The sequence below is a fragment of the Apteryx rowi genome, unplaced genomic scaffold, assembly GCF_003343035.1.
Source record: "Apteryx rowi isolate R43461 unplaced genomic scaffold, aptRow1 scaffold_101, whole genome shotgun sequence".
Classification (NCBI taxonomy): Eukaryota; Metazoa; Chordata; class Aves; order Apterygiformes; family Apterygidae; genus Apteryx; species Apteryx rowi.
In genome coordinates, this window is record NW_020447209.1 from 2,261,805 (window position 1) to 2,280,256 (window position 18,452).

Consider the following 18,452-nt stretch of genomic DNA (forward strand, 5'->3'; position numbering starts at 1 on the left):
CATTGCTAGCATACAGACCAAAGAGAGGTAGAGAAGCTGTGGGTCTCGTATCAGTGATAAAAGAGGAAGCAGTGGTAGCATTGTTGGCCTCTCTGGCAGTATTTCATCCTGTTTTTCCCCTGAAAGTCCTAGATTTAGAAGCCTAGTTACTGTATTTTTTTTTTTTTAATGTAACTTCTCAGCCATGAAGGAGTACTCGAAGGCTTGACTCCTGAAGGTTGAAAAGCAGCAAGCCAAGTAACAAGAACCAGTGCTGAATGTGTTTTCATTCACGTGGTGGTTCATGTGATTCCAAGATTTGATTCTCTTCCAGACCTCTCACCGACGTATACCTGTTTCTTAGTCCATGGGTGTAGAGTGGCTTCAAAGAAATGGCTTGGCGTTGATAGGAGGAAGCTAATGGAATATTTTCTACCTGGAGCTAGAATAAATGTTCACGAGTTTGTTTTCCAATGATTTGGCTGGTCCAGCTTCAGGAGATGGATTAGCAAATTATTACTGGTGCCTGGTTAAATTGTTTTTTTCCTCCCTGATGGGTGCAGCTCCATAGTGTGCATATTTTCTTTCATCTAAGAACAGCCRTTTCAAAGAGAAGTTAGTGATTGTTTTCCCAATGAAACCAAAAGCTGAAAGCCAGCCCTGCACATCGTCTTGCTGAACAATTTGCTGTTCCAGTGCATTTGGAAGATTGCACTGAACTTGGTTTCCTGGCACCAGCAGCCAGTTTGAGAATTAGCACAAAGCTAATTAGGTTACAAATCTCAGATACACAAACAAAGGCTATTTTTAAGTCTTTGAGAAGTGCAGTGCAAGTAGGATTATTCAGAGAAACAATCGTGGAGACTTCTTTTCCTTATTTCAGCCACCAAGTTCTCCAAAAGCCAGTCTGAACACTGTGATGGACTATCCAAAAAGCAAGCCAATGGTATGAGGTGAGCCCACTTACGAGTGTGCATCACTCTCTGTGCTGGATGGACTCATAAGTACTGAGCCTTGGACCACTGATAACAGAGGAAGCTTCCTTACTTAAAGTTACAGGAGAGTGTACTTCCAAAACAGGAAGTCTGACTCTGGATGCACCAGCAGACACAAAGGCATTTCCCAGTGCACTGCACAACAGACTCATCCCACATCCTCTGCAAGAGGGGAGTTACACTCTTATGGGGCTATTTGCTGTCATTTTGCACAATGCACCCCCACAAATACAAGGCAAGGGCGCTCCTGTAAATTGTTTCCAGTGTGTACATAGCATGGACAAAACCTTCTTGTGCGCAACCAAGYTCAGCTGGGCTACCACGGCAGTGCTGATAAACGCGAGCTGATGTCAGTCCATTGCGAAGGGCACATCTTTGTTAGGAATACGCACCCAAACGTGGAGGTTCGTGGCCCCGGTTTCCTTTGGCTGGGATAACACACCAGCTGCCAAAGCAAATACGAGGCCGGATTGATTTTACCTCTCCGAGTTTCTCATGTTGYTGTACCAGGGTTGTCCTGGCAGCCCTGGAATCCTAATGCGATTAGGTTGCTGAGATCTAGCACATGCCCCATCACCAACAACGTGGGAGCTCAGCATCAGCCGAACTTCAGGGAAGCCTCACGGGGCCCATCGTCCCCTCCTGGCTAGTGTCACAGAGGTACCCGGTACGCAGTCCGCCTTGCTGGCTCTCTCATGTTATTAAAGATGTTTGTGGCTGTCAGCTGTTCCTTGTTATAGAAGTCATGTGCTTACTCATGACCCAACCTCTCATAATCATATGACCCCAAAAGCTGGTGCTTTTTTTTTTTTTTTTTAAGGCAAATCTTATCAAACAAACATCTGTTCATGGCCAGGGCAGGATGGTGGGGATCATTTTCCCTCCTGTTGTATCCTTGGTGCAAACCGAGGTCTGCGTCATGTAATTCAGGAGTATCTGCAGTACTTCACATCACCCTGGTGATCCCTGTGGGCTGTATCCAGCCCATGTTGTTCACTGGCCTCTCATTTTCCATTATAAATGTTTTTGGAGAGTTTGTTTTCGCTCCTTGCAGTTTTTAATAGATAAAACTGACATTCTATTCAACAACAACTCCCCCCTCAAAAAAAAAAACATGTGAACCGCAGGAATTAAACAAAACCCACTCTACTTGACTTGGCACCGGACCGCGGAGCTATCTCCAGCAGATCCATTATCACTGCATGCTGTGCTCTCAGTGTACCGCAAGCTCAACACCAAGTTTTATCTATCGCAAACACAGTCGTTCTCCTTCATGCATGGCTGGCGGAAATGGGTTTAGCGCAAGTAGCGGAAGGTGAGAAACCACACAAGAAGGTCAAAGCAGGTCAAGCTCCCAGTTCATATTAGATAGGGGCTCACTCTGGCTTTCATCCAGGCCATGGAAGGGCAGCTCCCATCAGCAGACATGACCTCACATCGCAGCAAGGACCAGAGAAATGGTTCGGGGGAAGTATCCACAAACGTGACAACCTGGCTGTGTCTGAAGGTGACGAAGGAGTCCTGGGCTGAACCATAAACACTGGGACATGTGGGAAGCGGTTTGGTTAGAGGCTCTGATGTTCTCCTGTCCCAGCTCCTGTTCAGGGCARGGAAGACCATCGGGAAGTTTTTTACAACAGCAGCCGGAGATTGGGGAACCTGTGGTGTGCTCTTCCTTGCCTCAGGTCCCACGGGCTGAGCTGGGTGACTGGGGCACGGCGTGTGTCCCCATAATGTCCCCATGGGTGCTGCCTAGGAGCTCTCCCCCGATGGGCATGTCTCCAGCTGCAGTGCTCCATTTACTTGGTGCAACACAAGCAGATGTTTTAGACCAAGGTCCAGGCAGTTAACGAGATCTTAGCAAGCTACCGAACCAAGCCAATACCTCAGACTTTGCATTTGGAGACCCCCTTTGCCACAAATCCCTACCTCCAGCCTCTCTTGATCCCGAAATAGTGTCAGGTCTTGAACTAATCCTGAGAAGCACCTGTGTCTCTCCCCCACCTCCAACAGGAGCTTGCACAAATGACTTAGACCAGGGAACAATTTTTTTAAAAGCTACACTTAGATGAATCCCTCCCTTCCTCCTGCCACRGGAGCTGAGATCAGCCCTTTGTAAGGTCTTATAAAGGGGATTTCCTCGCCCTCTGAATCCCTCCCCCAGGCACAGGGAGTCCGACGACAGTGCAGAGCCAGCCGCAAAAGCTTCCCAGCTGGGTAAGCTCCAGCCTGCAGGATGGATATCCCTTAGATAGGCACAATTCTCCATATAGTATGTAAGCTGTAACGTGCAGCACTTTATCTTTGTAGCTACTCCTGCCTCCTGCACCGAGGGCTGTGGGCTGCCAGCTGCATTTGGGGCTGCTYGGGCTAAGAGGATGGGGCAACACTAAGGGGCTCTTTCACTCKATTCATGGTATCCACACAGTTGGCCTGAAATTTCCTTTTGGGGCACCGAACCTCTGTGTCACCCTTCTTGGAAAGGCCCGGCTCAAACCCCCATGTTGACTTAGCTGTTGGACCAAACCAGAAGGTATCTCCTGAGCTGGCTTGCCTTAGGGATAACTTCACAGCCTCAAAAGCCCCATTTGTTTTACGCCGCTGAAAACTTCAGCTCAGGTTGCAGATTAATTCCTGCTCTCCCCCATCAACAGCTGGGCCAAGGCGTTTTCCGCAAACACATGTGCTGCTTGGCAGAGGAGAGCYGATGTGCAAAACAGCCCTCCACGCGGTTGCACTCAGCCAGCTCGTTCCTCTGTGCAAAGCAGGTGTTCRCACAGGGGAGGAGAAGAGGGGGGACAGCTAAACACTGGTGCAGGGAGCAGCCGGGGCTCGAGAGTGACATTTATTTTCCAGTTTGCTTAAAACAGCATAAAGCCCTGAGGCCATTCTCAGGGGCAGCCTCGACAGGGGCGGTTTTGCCTAGTGAAGCAGGGCTGGAGGGCCACTGGCCAGCAGAGCTCTTAAGAATCAATAACCTTTTCTTTGCTAAGGAATTTCCTACGTACCAAAGAGCAGAAGATGCTGAAAACAAATGAAGTCTGGATTCTCCACGGGTCTTCCTGGCATTATTCCTGATATTTAAAAAACCAAAACAGTTTCCCATTGGCTTTATTAGCCCTTCTATACTGGCATTTAAACAGAGATAGGATCAACGTGCTCTGTGTCTGTAACTGCTCATTATAATGCTCTCAGGGGTTCTCTGAAGGGCAGGATACCTAGGACGCTGTACCCAAAGAACTTGGGTTCCTGTGAGTTGCTGGAATGCGTTTCAGCATAGCTATGGCCAGTAATTCCTTCCCAGAAATTATCTCGCGTCAAGGAGCAAAGGGTATTCAGGTCATGAGAGGTGCAGCTGAGCTTTACCATGGGAGCAGGGTTTCTCTAAGCTTCAGCCTCAGGACTAGCACTTCTTGAAGTCATATGAACCTTAGGCCATAACGGTATTTCAGTACTTAACTCTCCTGGATAATCAGTGAGATTTGAGTACTAAACTCCTAAACTGATCTGGGTCTGTGCACCTCTTGCTGTGACGTACCAAGCAGTGTCCTAGACCTTCCTGGGCAGAAAGTTTTTGTGTTTATTTGTGTCACCTTGTGTGTGTTAGTGCTTTCTTGGCCCTGCATGACTTGAGCTATGGGAGGCACTGAGATGGGCTGGGCGCAGCCCCATGTGTTCATGCTTTCGCTCTTCTTGGTTTCAGGCATGGAAGAAACGCTGGTTTGTCCTGCGCAGCGGTCGGATGAGTGGTGACCCTGATGTCCTAGAATACTACAAAAATGACCACTCCAAGAAACCCTTGCGTGTGATCAACCTCAACTTCTGTGAGCAAGTGGATGCAGGACTGACCTTCAACAAGAAGGAGCTGCAAGACAGCTATATCTTTGACATCAAGACGAGTGACAGGACCTTCTACCTGGTGGCCGAGACGGAGGACGACATGAACAAGTGGGTTCGCAGCATATGCCAAATCTGTGGCTTCAACCAGTCCGAGGAGAATACAGGTACCGTGAAAGCTATGTCCGCAGTCAACAACATCTCCCGTGTTGGTCTTCCTTGGTGGGTTCGACTCTTCTGTCAGATCAGATATCAGGGAGGGGAGCTGCAGCCTGGTGTGATGCTGGAGTAGTCCCTGGAAAGCCTTCAGGAGGATTTCCTACCTTTGACATCCAAAGAGGAGTAGCTGTTGACCATGCAAGCCACCTACTTCATCTTTTTCCATAACTGTAGGCCTCTGAGTCTGTTAAAATTAGTTGGTAGGGTTTGTTTGTTTGTTTGTTTGTTTTTTAACTGCAGCCTTTGTCCTCACCATGGAAGTCCCCTCATGAGCTGTGAGAATCAGCAGTGAAAATCCCCCTCTTTCAGCAGTGTCAATCTCTCAAGCGGGGTGGAGGGAAGAAGTATTACTGGGACTAGGTCCTTCACCCCTGCTGCGGTTGTGTTCCCTGCCAGCAGRCTCTTGGGTGAAGGATATACCGCTTCCTCCCCACCTGTATCCATGTCTGCTCATGGGACCCACTGAGAAACTCCTGAAAGGGAAGAGGTAGATGCCAGGGTAGTTTTGCACAGCAGGAGAGTTGGAGTGACCTGTTCTACTGGTAGTCCTCCACCATCAACACCTGCTGTGCTTTGGCAAGCTGCTGCGTTGAGTCATGGTGAGCTGCCTCTGCTTCCCTGGCAGGGCGGGGAGATGTGCACTGCCTACCCCTCTCCAGGTGAACAAGGATGTTCCTTGGAAATAATGTCACCAGGTGACATCTACAGCTCAGCAAAGGCTCCCCAGAGCTGTTCAGGCTGAGACAGGGGCACCTTGAAGGGCCACCTAAGTCCCAGCTGGAATGGGATGGGGCTGAGAGGATCAAGGGCAGGAGTGCAGCACTGTGGTTGACTGCTGGTCCTGTCACCATTGACATCAGCTGTGGGACTCCTAGCTCTATCTAATCCACAGCCGTGTGGTGCAGCTGTAGGGCTTTCCTGCAGTAATAGTAATGAATGTCGGGTCTGAGGAGTTCAGCTGGCAGCCGGAGCTGTAAAACCAGCTAAACGGAAGAGGAGGCATGGTTCCCTTCACAAACCATAGTGCCTGGCTTCTGCTGCCAGATGATGTGGCTAAAAGATAGGGTCAGTGGCAAACTAAAAGTCTTCTTTTTCTTTTAAACACTTTATTGTGTTCATCCTTTCAACTTGCAGAGTTTCCCCCTTCTCTCCTCTCCTTTTGTTACTTTTCTCCCATGTCATCCCCAGAAGGTCTTCCCACAGCAAAGACAAGTAAAGCACCTTCAGGAAGGAGACCCCAGTCCTGTGTAGGGAAGACTCACAGATGCCGGCTACATAAACCTCCCAATAATAATGTCCAACTTTAATTTGTTTTGGTCAATAGTGGAGCAGCTGCAATCTGCACAAGCTGAAACCCTGCCAAAAGATTGTCAGGCAGGACAGCAAACAAAGCATCACAATAGCGCGAATTCAATCTTCAGCGATTGACGCATTAAACGGGACGTCACCTTGGCAATGACTGTACAAGTGGTATAAAGAATCCCTGATAATGCTGTGAGCATAATCTTGCAGACAAAGGTCAGGCTAAATAAATTACATCCAGTTCCGATGTCAGTATCGCAATCATCAAGGGTCAGCTAAATTGCAGACACCTTTTTAAGAGCTGTTTTGTTGCAGGACTTTTCATTTTGCTTGCATTCAGCTGGTGGAACTTTTTCTTCCAATTTAGTAAAATGAGCTCCCAGCCCAGAGAAAACAGGATCAATACTGGACTTAAGTGAAATATAAGCCAGGGCATCATAAGGAAAAACAATCTCACGCTTGCAAGTATATTTGTCCCAAAGGGAACATAGGATTTGTTAGGCTGCAGAGATCCAAACTCTATTCCCTGTAGGACCATGAAGTGACATCAGCAAAAGAGGAACAAAAATCCCTATTTGTAACAAAATCACAGCTCATTAACACTGTAGGGAAAGTACCCTCTTGAAACAGTACCCGACTGCCAAAGCACAATTTTCTGAGTCAGCTGAGAAAAGGCCTGCGATGGTCTGCGACAGTAAACACAGCAGATGCCTCCAGATGCTGGAGAAAGAGATCAGAGAGCACCCATGAATTATTCAGGGCTAGTGCTTCACTCTGGTGCTCAGCAAAATGGTAACTCCACAGTCACCTCTGGAAGGCACCTTTTCTTCAGCATCACTGCTAAGTAGGGGCAGCATGTGGGACCACTGTAGTACACCTGAGACAGCCCCAGTCCTCGTTCTGGGCTTCCATCCATCTTCCAAAGTGTTTGTGTTGGGTTGGGAAGGACCCATGGCCCAAGGCTGTGCAGAGAATTTGCAGGATCATTGCAGTGTGATGGGTATTAGGAGTCTTGTCCATGTTATCATACATGATCCCATAACATCCTTCCTGATGGATCAGCTCTAGTGAGAATTGAAACAGTCATAGCAATATTTGCAGCTCTGTAACTACCATACTCCCCCCTCACCACTCCTCACAGCCGTGGGGTGATGGGCAGGGGAGGATAAGGGATTTGCAGAGAACAAGGCAGTTCTCAGGTAGAAACAGAGCCCAGGCCTTCTGGCATTTCTATTTTACACCTTCGCCCCCTCTTCCTCAACCTCTTCTGTGCTTGGTGCTGTACAGTCTGTGACTTGGAGAATTTGCAGTCTCTGTATAAATGAGTCAGTAATTTGGATGCATCAAAAAGGGGAGGAAAAGGTAATCATCATGGGCAGGAATAGCTCTCCATGCTAATTGTAGCAATTAATTAACTAACCTCACTCTCCCAGCAGACAGTCAGTGTGGCGGAACGAGATCAGAAGCTGCCGGGGAAGCTACTGTACACATTTTTCTGGTTGTTCTTGTTCTGAGGGAAGTAGGGTGCGTGACTATATTATGCTGACCTGAAAGCATACCTGGGGTCTGGATCCAAAGCTAGGGTGTATCCGGCTGGATCATTAGTATCCCAGCTGGGAATGTGCTACATCATCAGCAAAGACATCTACTAAAGCCGTGATCATATGATGGATTACCTGCTGCTTCATTGGTTACCCCGTGTCAGCGGAGCCACAGCGACTGAGCATGAGTTTGCTTTTAGCCTACCGGTCGTGGAGCAAAAATTCACTTGCATTCATGGTAGTCTGTACTACCATGCAAGTATATTTCTTCCCATTTGGGGCCAGCTAAGAGCGCACGCAGGTTGTCACTGTAGCCTAGGTGGCAGGCAGAGACCTGTTCAGGTGTGACAGCTTTTTGGCTTTGGTCATGTCACCAGTCCCTACAGCACGAGGGCAGATCCAGGTCTCCACTACCTTAATGTTATGTGAGATCAGAAGAATGGCCCAGCCATTAATTTGTGCACGCTGTCAAAGGCCTTGACTGTAATCAATGGGAAAGTACTTGGAGCAGAAGCTCTCTGGGCTGAAATGAGTGACTGTAGCATTTGTTCGTTGTGCAGGTTTCACCAGCTCCCCTGGACAGGAGAAGAAAACACAGGGTTTCAATTGCTTTTTAGTACAACTAGCAAGAAAATARACAAACTGAAAGTGGCTGCACACATCAAAAGTACCATAAAAACTGTCCTGCGTGGCAGCAAACCCTCCACCCAGGCAACCAGCAAAATACCGCACAGATGTCACTTAGGCTCAGTTTTCAAAGGTGGCCTGAAAAAAAAGAGCAAAATGAATTTGTGCCCTTTGATGCTTCTTTCTGTGGTGTGTTTGCAGTTTGATGGGAGATTGTAAATTTTCTGTTGCATGAGGCTTGTTTTTTACATTAGACATGCATGTCCTGTCTAGACTGGAGGACTCTAAGGATTAAGAAATAGGATGGAGTTTAGGGTAGTTCAGCATGTTGCTACATTTAGCTGAACTGCTGTAATAGTTAGTCCCTGACTGCATTACGCATCTTGTTCATCAAAAGGAACCTCATTTCAACCTCAGGGAGACAAATTTAAGTGAAGCCACAGGTAGCATTGGCTATCCCAGCACAGCCAATGAGCAGTCACCCACCAGAGTCACTGGAGCTTCATCCTGTGTCCCAGCCTGAAGATAATTGGAGAACAACGAAGTAGGGAAATCACATTTGCCTAGAAAGGGGAAATTAAATTCACTCTAAGCTGTTTACTCAGACTGCTGTAAAGCTCTTTGTTTCTGCTAACACCTATTTACTTTGATAACTAATTAACATTTTGCAAAAAGAAAAAGGAGCCTTGCAGAATCTCATCTCCTCCGTAGGTTTGGGTAAGTTGACAGGACTCAAGGAAGGCAGACTTGCTTCTGGCTTCACCCACAAAAGCCCAGACTGCACAGTACTGATTTTACAGCCAACTTGTCTACACACGCATGCAATTTGCACTGGTTGCACTTCAATCAGTTCAAATACAATATAGGCCTTGTTGACATGAGGATATTTGCCAGACTCTGTTTGCAAGAGTGGAGGGAAGCCGATCTTACAACACTCTCTTTAATCCAAACCATGGTCCTTTCTCCAGCTGGTGGCCAGGAATGTGGCAAAAGGCAACAACCCACCAAGTTTTGCCTGCTCTTATCAGCTCAAGATTGGAGCTTAATTTAGGGTGGGAGTCAGGCTCACTTTGCCCCCTTTCTGGACTGACGGTAGGTAGGTGTGTGAAAGTGTATGTGTGTGTGTTAACGAACCTGCATACCTGTAAGGTGTGGCCTGGAGAAAGACATCATCTTTGGTCTCCATTGGGTGGTGGCCTCTTCTTGGTGTTGGCCTTGCACCAGCACTGGTCTTGCTTCGTGAGGGCCAGTTGCCCTAGTTTGTTTGAACATTGCTTTTTGCTACATGCTCAGAGGGTTCCCAGGGACCCTTAGCATGGACTGATGAAGAAATACAAGCTCATGATTATTTTGTTATATTTCTAACCATCTGTATTTTCCCTGCCCTAGTGGGCAGGCAGCCAGGTCTCAGCTGTGAACTGTATTTTCTCATATGCTTTGTTTGTTGGGGAAAAAAAAATCCTGCTAAACATATTTCATGTGCCATTAACCCTTTCTGGTGCCAACACAGGCTTCAACAAAAACTCAGCCATGTTATATTTCCCATACAACTTAGAGATGAAGCTATGGGAGTGTATAATTTAATTTCTCTTGGAAAAATGTGCATCCCTTCTGGCAAGTGAGCACAGGAGCATGTCCTTGGAACAGTCCTGTGCACAGATTACTTATTTAGGAGATGTAGGTACCTCTCCGAGCTCTGCCTGGATTTACTGTGTGACCTTGGTACCTCCCTGAGGCTCTTTCTATTCCCATCTCTTTGGACCATGTTCTCTGTGGGGCACAGGTTTTCCGGGGCTCATCTGCCAACACTCTTACTGTGGATTTGTGCTAGTAAACAGTGTCACGATCTCAGCTGGGCCTTTTGTGCAGCAGTAAAAATCAAAACAGAAACAGTAGTAATATGTTAATGGATGCGTAAATGTCCTTACTCCAAACTGAAGGCTCCCATCCCTCGGAGAGGATGAGTGGGGCGTGGGAAAAGTGATAAGATGCAGCTTTTGCCCTGATGGGTTGAATTTGGCAGTGGTGGCCTCTCCCACCCGGCACGAGCACGTTCATCTCCAGCCAGAAACGCATTGTTGTGATATTTTTCAATCCCCGCTTTTATTTCATGATCATGTTGTACAGCTGATTTCAGGGCCATGGATTTTCACTCACCCGCGTCCTTCTCCCAAAGCAGAGGCTCACGGTAGCGCCCGGGTTTGAAGGCGGAAACTTTGGCAGAAGAGGAGCAGAAGGACGTGCTCAGCACGGGAGCGCTTTGCCGCCCGCCTCGTGCTGGAGGCTCACTCCAGGCTTTCTGCGGAGTCGCATACCTATTGCTCCATCTCTGTGGCTCGGTGCTGACATTTTAAATCACGGGCCAGATCAATCACCCGCACTCCCGATGTTTTTACTGTCTCCTGACGAATGCAAGTCAGGGATGAGCATTAATGTTTGATGGAGACCTGAGCATCTTTCTGCTGGCACCGCCAGCAGCAAGAGGAAGATTGAAGGGCTGATGATTTCCCAGCTGGCCAAAGGAGAGGGGAATCTCCTTCTTCCTTCAAGTCAGCCAAGTCGCTTGCACCAGCAGTTTGCCGGCTCATCCCCCAGACGCCAGCAACTCTCGGTGCATGTGGACGCTTCCGTGACTGTGTTCAGCTGTTCCCTCTGCCGGGGAGCTCCCAGGTGCTGTCTTTCAAATTTTTCCAGTAGCCAGCAAGAGGTCCAGGCTGAAACACCTCTGACAGATGCATCCTTGCTCTGCTGACAGGAGTTTCTCCAGCTTAGGAGGCAGTTCATTTCCATTCAGCAGAGCCTGTCACATCAGTGGTTCCTAGGACCTGTTCCCAAGCTCTCTGCTGCTGATATCTTTGGCATGAAACTGCCCAGCCTCCCCATCCCCTCCACTGGTTACCCCTTTCCAGCCCATCAGAACAGATTTATCACTTTAGTACCCATCTGACCTGCCTGGTCTGTGGGTCCCACGTGGGTCACTAGCCCACTGCTCCCCAGCCCATGCATTTCTTCCATGCCACCCACTTACCCAGACGGCTTGCTAGCCCATGCCACAGATCTCATTTGGCTGCTGTTGCTCCCTCCTCTCTTATTCCCCAAAATGTGTTTGTCCCGGTGTCAGGCTAACTATGTCTTTTGCACTGTCGGTTCCCTGAGGTCGGGTTTGCATGAGTGCTTGTACAGCACTTCACACAGGGAGCTTTGCACTGCACATCAGCAAAGGGAGCTACAGATGAGCTGAAGAAAAGACAGAGCAAAGCTACCTCCAAAGACTCTTTCAGAGGATGGGAGCTGCCCAAGAGCTCAGGGAAGAGACTGCAGGTAGCAGGACTAGAGAAAAAGGGAGCAGGATGCCTGAAGGAGGTGAGTGATGGAGATCAGGCAACCAGAGGAGAAGGCTGACCTGCGGTCTGCGTGGAGGGAGGCCTTTGCATGCCATACACCACCTTCCACGAATGTCTTCAAGTCACCTGTGCTCATAATCCCTGCATTCAAGAGCAGAGCTCTGGGGAGACCACACAAGGAAACGGCCCCAGGAGAGCCCTCGCTTTCCTGCTGCTGCCGTGTCTCCTGTTGCCAGGCTGAACTGAAGTGTAGGGGAAATACTAATGACCGCAGCAAGGTCCAGGTACTTCCTTGTTATTGTGCCCGGCACACGCCTGTTTCCTTTCATGCTAGCACTTGCGACGTAGTGCCCTTGTCTAATTGCAAGCCGTGACTGTGTCGGGGAGTATGCAATTGGTGCGGACGGGCTGAGTAATGGAGATGGATTTTCTGGGCAGCGCGTGAGGTGTGTGGAGTCCCTTGTATCCGTGAAAGCACCTGTGTCGCTGATGCTCTGCATTTTGGTATTTTCAGCCAGCACTGCCACCTAAGGGCAGCTGAGAAGGCAGCCAGACACCTCCCGCAGAGCACTGGTCCCTCAAGCTGGGCCAGAACTTGACTCTTCCACTCTTACCATTCATGTGGATAGGCCTTGACTTCCTCTTTAACAGCTGATATGGGCCATACTTGAAAATCATCTCAATTGGAGGCCAGTCTTTCTCCCAGCAAGATTATGAATGAATTGAGCTCAACCTGCAGTGTGGATGGAGCAAGTCTGGTTTGGTTCTCTCTATGCATCCCACCTACCCAAGTCTCGTTAACCTTCCCTCATGTCATACCTGCCCTGTTTGAGACTTGGAGGTGGCCAGAGCTGGGAAGGCAAAGTCACGGGGAACTTAGGGGGGCACTGTGGACTTGCAGAGACAGGGCAGGGAGTTCCTGAGCCTTGAGCCCTTCCTCTGGCCCAGCATCCTAAGGCCTGTAAAGATGTAGCCTTTTCCTCCGTGTTCCAGTAAAGAATTTCTGCACTCAGGGTCATGGAGCTCCTTCTTTTAAAACACCATATTTCAGATCTAGATCCACTGGTTGCACATCTCAAGGATATTTGGATCAGTTCCTTCATCCTTCTCTAACGTGTGCTGAGCTTTCCTAACAAGGGAAATATCTCTGGTTGCAGATTTGCTCTGGTGGGACAAAAGTAGATGTCACATTTCAGACCTATGCCTGCCCCAGCCTGCACTGGAATTGATGGGTGAGTTCTAGTGACCCCAGCTTGCTTTGGACTAGGCACTTAGCTAAACTTCAGGCACATGCAGATGTCTCCTTATCTGTGAGTCCCAGGTCATCCCTTAGTTATACTGCCTCTTTAAATTTGTTTCAAACTTCCCTGACCCTGGTTTTCCTGAGCTGCAAACAGCAAGTTATTTTAAGATCTGACACTGTTCAGCTTTTATTTCAGTGTAAACAATACCGGAGATGGAGTGGTCTTGGCACAAAGGAGCAGCTTGAGAGCGGTTAAGTGCCTGCTGCCTTTTTTTCCCCTCTTTTCCTTTGGAGATGAGCAGAAAGCGATTAACAACCAGGAAATTTGCTTCCTGGAAGAAAGAAACATGGAAGAATGATTGCTGTCTCTGCTGAACTCTACTGAGCTCACCTTGATGTAAATTCCTCTGGCATTTTGGAGAGGGAACCAGCTGAAAGGGTTTGGACAGGACGTGCCGTTGGCAGCCAGACACGTCATGGTGGTTGTAATCTGTGCACTGCACAGTCCAACAGCTTGGCCCTCCAACAGCCTGGTGTTGGGTGAAAGCTCTCTACTCTCCATCGCTGAGCTCAGCCAGCCCCACTCTGTTCATAAGACATTTGCCTGGAAGCAAAAAACACATCAGTCAATTAACCCAGGTTGATTCTCGGGCGTTTTGCTCTGTTTTGCAGCTGGCCTCCAGTCACTGCAGGGCTATTGTAGATGAGGAGAAGGAGGCACTGAGACAGGCCACAATTCCCTGGGGGCCACCCAGGCAGAACCTGGAACAGAAGTTACGCTTTCTGAGTTGAATCTTGTGTGATAGTCATTAGTTGACATTTTCCTTCTTTATGTCCAGGTCCAAATTCAGATTATACTGAAAGTCTGGATTCGCTGTTGAGAATTAGGATCATCTCTAATTAAATCCATGCAGCCTTTGCAAATAGGACTCTGTGGYGGGGACTACCTATCCTAATACAGATGGGGAGCTTCAGATGTAGACCTCTCCATGTAAGCCCATCACCCACCAGTCCTTTTTAAGTCTGTGAAGAGAAACGAGGCTATCTGAGAAGCATCTTTTCTCAKGCTTGAATAGATGTGTGAACTGAGGTGGATTGGTTGCACCCTGAAAATGCCGGTTTCTTTCCTTTGACTCTACAGAGAACCATGACTAGTTAGCTGAGGCATCCACCTTGTAGCTTCCTAAAGCTATGCTGAGAGGAATCTCACCCATCCTCRGATTTCTGTCAAGACTGTCAAGGTATTTGGAGACAGATCTTCAAATGGTGTCATTTGTCATCATTTCATTTATACCACATGAGGATCAGCCCCTGCCATTCTTCCGTGCCTCACTCTTCTTGCTATATTCAGCTCCTGCTACTATACTGTGTTATCGGAAGCACTGCAGGACCAGATTCAACACAGCACTGTTGTGATGGTCACTGTCCTTAAAAACAAAAGCAAATTTCTACCCCACTTGGGTGCAGAGAAAAGACTGAATCAGGGTAACAGAGGGCTTTAGAAACCAGAAAGCAAGGGAAAAAAATCTTAAGGTATCTACATGATTAGAAAGTCAAACTTCTGGTTTCAGGGGTCTAATGCATGCAGCTGAACATCTGCAGACTGCAATGGTGGATCACCATTTCCTTCAGAATTTAACATTTTGGAATTTAGGAATTTTTAGGGTATTAGAATTTAAACATTTTATTGTGGCTCTGGACATGTTGGAGAGCTGATAGAGGGCTTGAAGAATCCAAAGAATCTGATGGCCTTGCGTTTGCTAGCCCTTATCAGGAACTACTCTGCCACCCCAGGAGAGACCCCAGAAGATTCATGGTAGGAGATTCCGCTCTAACAGTACCCTTCTTGGTATGATTACGGCCCAGAACTGAGATGAACTTTCAGAGGATGTGGCCATTTGTGGGAGCACCCAGGTTTACGACAAAGAATTCTCTTAACTGCAGCAAATAATAAAAACTTCAACCAGCAGGGAAGAAAATTTATGCTCAGCTTTCAGAAAACACCAACAACCAAATACTGCAGTCCTTCTTGACTGTTCCCTAGCAGGCACCCAGAGCAAGGATGTCCCACTGCTCTCTTCTGAGGATGACTATGGAGCTGGAGAACTGGGCCTACTGGGGAAAATCCTCCCCTTTTCTGGCAAAAGTCCCACTGGGTTTGCTGGGACTGGGGCTTCAGACTCTGTGTGTTCAGCGCAAACACTGAGAGTTAAGATTTGAGCTCAGAGAGGAGGAAGAAACATGAAGTTCAAGAGTGTTTTCATGACATCAAAAAGCATTTCCCAGTACTTCTTTCAAGCACAGGTTTCCTAGCAGAGGCTGGGAAGCTGCGTTCAAGAGTCTCTCAGCCCTGCCCAGGGACTGTCACCTGGGCCAAGTACCCAGAATCAGAAACCTATTTGAAATAATTCTTCGTCCCATAATTGGCTTTTATTGCTACAAGCCCTGTGCATGTCAGGTCAGCCCCATTAGTTTAATGGGTGCTGAGGAATTTTTGAGATGACTTATTGACCGTGGAAAAATGAGTGCAGCAGACGGTATCAGTATTAGATCAAAAAACAAAACCATGCAAAGCCTTTGAAAACAAAAACATCTGATAGGCTTGGAGCAATGGACTGGAGCAGCAGCACTGTCTGAACGAAACCAAGGGAGGGAGGGAGGGAAGGAGGCATTTTGGGTGTCCGCCAGCTGGGAAGAAACTCACAGTCAAATTCACCTACATTTATATTTCCAAGAAGGGTTGTCCGAAACCTTCTGCGTGCCTCGTCTCCGTGTGGCTGACGTGGCCATGACTCTTTCACCCCTTGATGGGTGCTGAGCAGTTCCCCTGGGGCAGAGCTCGCTGGTGCCCTGTGGGTCCCTTCCTCCCTGAGCCAAGGGCACGGCTCTCCCCAGTTTKGGGGATCATGGAGCTGCACCCCGGTGTCTTCAAAACCATATGGGAACGAGGGCATCAGGAGCGCTGGCGCGTGGGGAGGTGGGTCTGCAAGCGATACCCCACATGCAGGGTCCTGACCCTGGAAATATGGTGGAAGCAGAGTGAGATCTCAAAGGGGAAAAGAGGGAGTAAATTCACCTCTCTCTGACTCACATGCTGGTGTAAGATGAGAGCGCACCAAACTGCTAGCTGGCAAACGCAAATCTCTTTCCTGCACCAAAGGCGTTGGCTGGAGATGTCCAGCTCCGGCAGCATGGGTTAGTTAGCACCTTTGCCGAAGGGCAGAGAGAGGCACGAGGGCCAAGCTCCAGCCTTACCTTTCATTGCAGAGGTGTGAAATGCAGCCTGTGCGTGCATGTGAGCGAGTCAGAGAATGGGGGAGAAAATCACATCAAACGCTGAGTCTAATAATTAAGGGTAGCTTTTTACATGGTTACTTTCCCCCCCTCCCCAAGCTGATGTATCTCCTCTTTTTTTCTCTCCATATATTTCATGTTGTTCCTTCTGAACCTTTGATACCAGCCATATTTTAAAACTCCTGAGCTCTGCTTTGTAAAACATGAGATGAAAGCCAGGACAGATTTAAACTCTCATTTCCCAGACCCCAATGCCTGTTTGTTTACCGTTTTGTGTTGCTTTATGATTCCAATTAAAAATAAGCCTGAGTAAAGAGAAAGCTTTCTAAAGCCTTTAAAGCCTCCAAGTGAATGCACATGGAGCAAGCAGGAAGGAGCCGTGAAGCTGTAGATTGCTATGAACTTTCCGTGACACCATTTAGTGTTTGTTTCCAGACTGATTTTTATTTATGAATGCAGTAGCATTTATCACTGATTTTATCTGCAAAGATAACACTTCTTCCCTAGATGGTTTCTATGCTTCGGTTATAATTACTGCATGCTTCTCAAAGCTATTTCTGCATTGTTTAATGTAGTGAAGTGTCAGAGCTGTAACTGTTACAATTTATTACTTGGGCTACACCTGCTCCGGGGAATGCAGGAGCACTTCTGGATCCTATGTCCAGGTGTGTGCCCTCACTATATCCCAGCTCCCTCCAAGAATGGCTGAGCACATCTCTCAGGCAACCTTGGGGATGCTCACAGTACAGATACAGCCAAGGAACCAGCCTTGTGCTATTCCAGGGACTGTACAGGCACCAAACGTAAAGGCAGCCTCCGCTTGAAGGAATTTATCTAGATGTAGCATAGACATGTTGGTGCATTTTTTCTTCTACTGCAGCAGCAATTTCTGTAGCCCTTTGAGAAGATGCCCTCGCTACGATGTGCTTCTTCAAACGCTCATATCCCAGCCACGCAGACGCCTCACAGGCACCTCAGGCTTTTGCAGAGGGCAGTGTATCCGGATGTGCTGCTCGTACCGTGTTTGGTTCATTTGATCCCCAGCACTCTGCTCTGCTCTGCAAAGCCTGCGGTGTTCAAAGGACTCCAGATCTAGGATACCCAGAGTACCAAAAGGAGCACCAGTCACTCCCTGGGCCCTCTTTTTCTGTTTCATGGTCTCTATCTGTCCATGACAGTCTGAGCAGTGTGGCTCTGGCCAGCTCCTGCCTGTAGCTATTTGCTGCCAGAGATATCTCAGTGGTGGTACCTGCTCCTTGCAAGCTGTTAAAGAACTTAAATGGGACACTTGGCCACAGTTCCTGAAAAGCTCACTGAAAAATGAGACCGTTGAGGAAAAGRAGATGTCATTCAACTCTCCCATTCCCCCTGTGTTCTCAGCCTGCTTCTTCCTGCTCTGGGAATCAGATCTAGGAGGGAACTGCATTTTCCAACAGGCATCCAAGGAGCACCTTAACTGCTAGTCCATGTTTATGTTCATTTTAAGCCAGGGAGAATTAAGCAAGTACTTATAGTTAAGCATAAGAAAAATATTTCTTGCTTTGAGGGAGGTCGAACACTGTCACAGGTTGCCCAGAGAGACTGTGGAGCCTTCATCCTTGGAGATGTTCAAAACCCAACTGAACATGGCCCTGGGCAACCTGCTCTAGATGACGCTGCTTGAGCAGGAGGATTGGACTAGATGATCTCCGGAGGTCCCTTCCAACCTCACCAATTCTGTGATTCTGTGGKTTTTTTTATGAACTGACACTGCATAGAAATATCAGACTTCAGAGTATGATGAAGCTCTCTGGCATGTCTCGGCCTTTGCTGTGGATTCAGTTCTCTTTTCTATCTCCTGGCTCTCTATCATAYGCTGAGGAATGTGTCTGACTTGTTTGCACCTTTGATTGATTTCCACCGTTTACTTTTGTTTATTAAGATGGAAAATAACATTTCACCTAAAAAGTTCATCATTTGGTCTTTCAGCTGCATGTGACCGAATCCCATGCTTGCCAGTGCAGGTCATCTTTGCCAGTTTTTGGTATGATTGCCTTCCATTGTGTTACTGCTAGATATATGAACTGCCCCT

General features: G+C 47.9%; 1 protein-coding gene across 1 annotated transcript in view; it reads left to right on the forward strand.

The window, feature by feature from the left end:
• The first annotated feature begins 2,413 nt into the window (after positions 1 to 2,413).
• Positions 2,414 to 18,452, forward strand: part of GAB2 (GRB2 associated binding protein 2) — a 51,690-nt gene continuing 35,651 nt past the window's right edge. The window contains exons 1-2 of the mRNA XM_026063853.1: positions 2,414 to 2,481; positions 4,678 to 4,978. Of these exons, the coding sequence (XP_025919638.1) occupies positions 4,717 to 4,978 (262 nt within the window). The 5' untranslated portion in view covers positions 2,414 to 2,481; positions 4,678 to 4,716. The remainder of the gene's footprint in view (positions 2,482 to 4,677; positions 4,979 to 18,452) is intronic.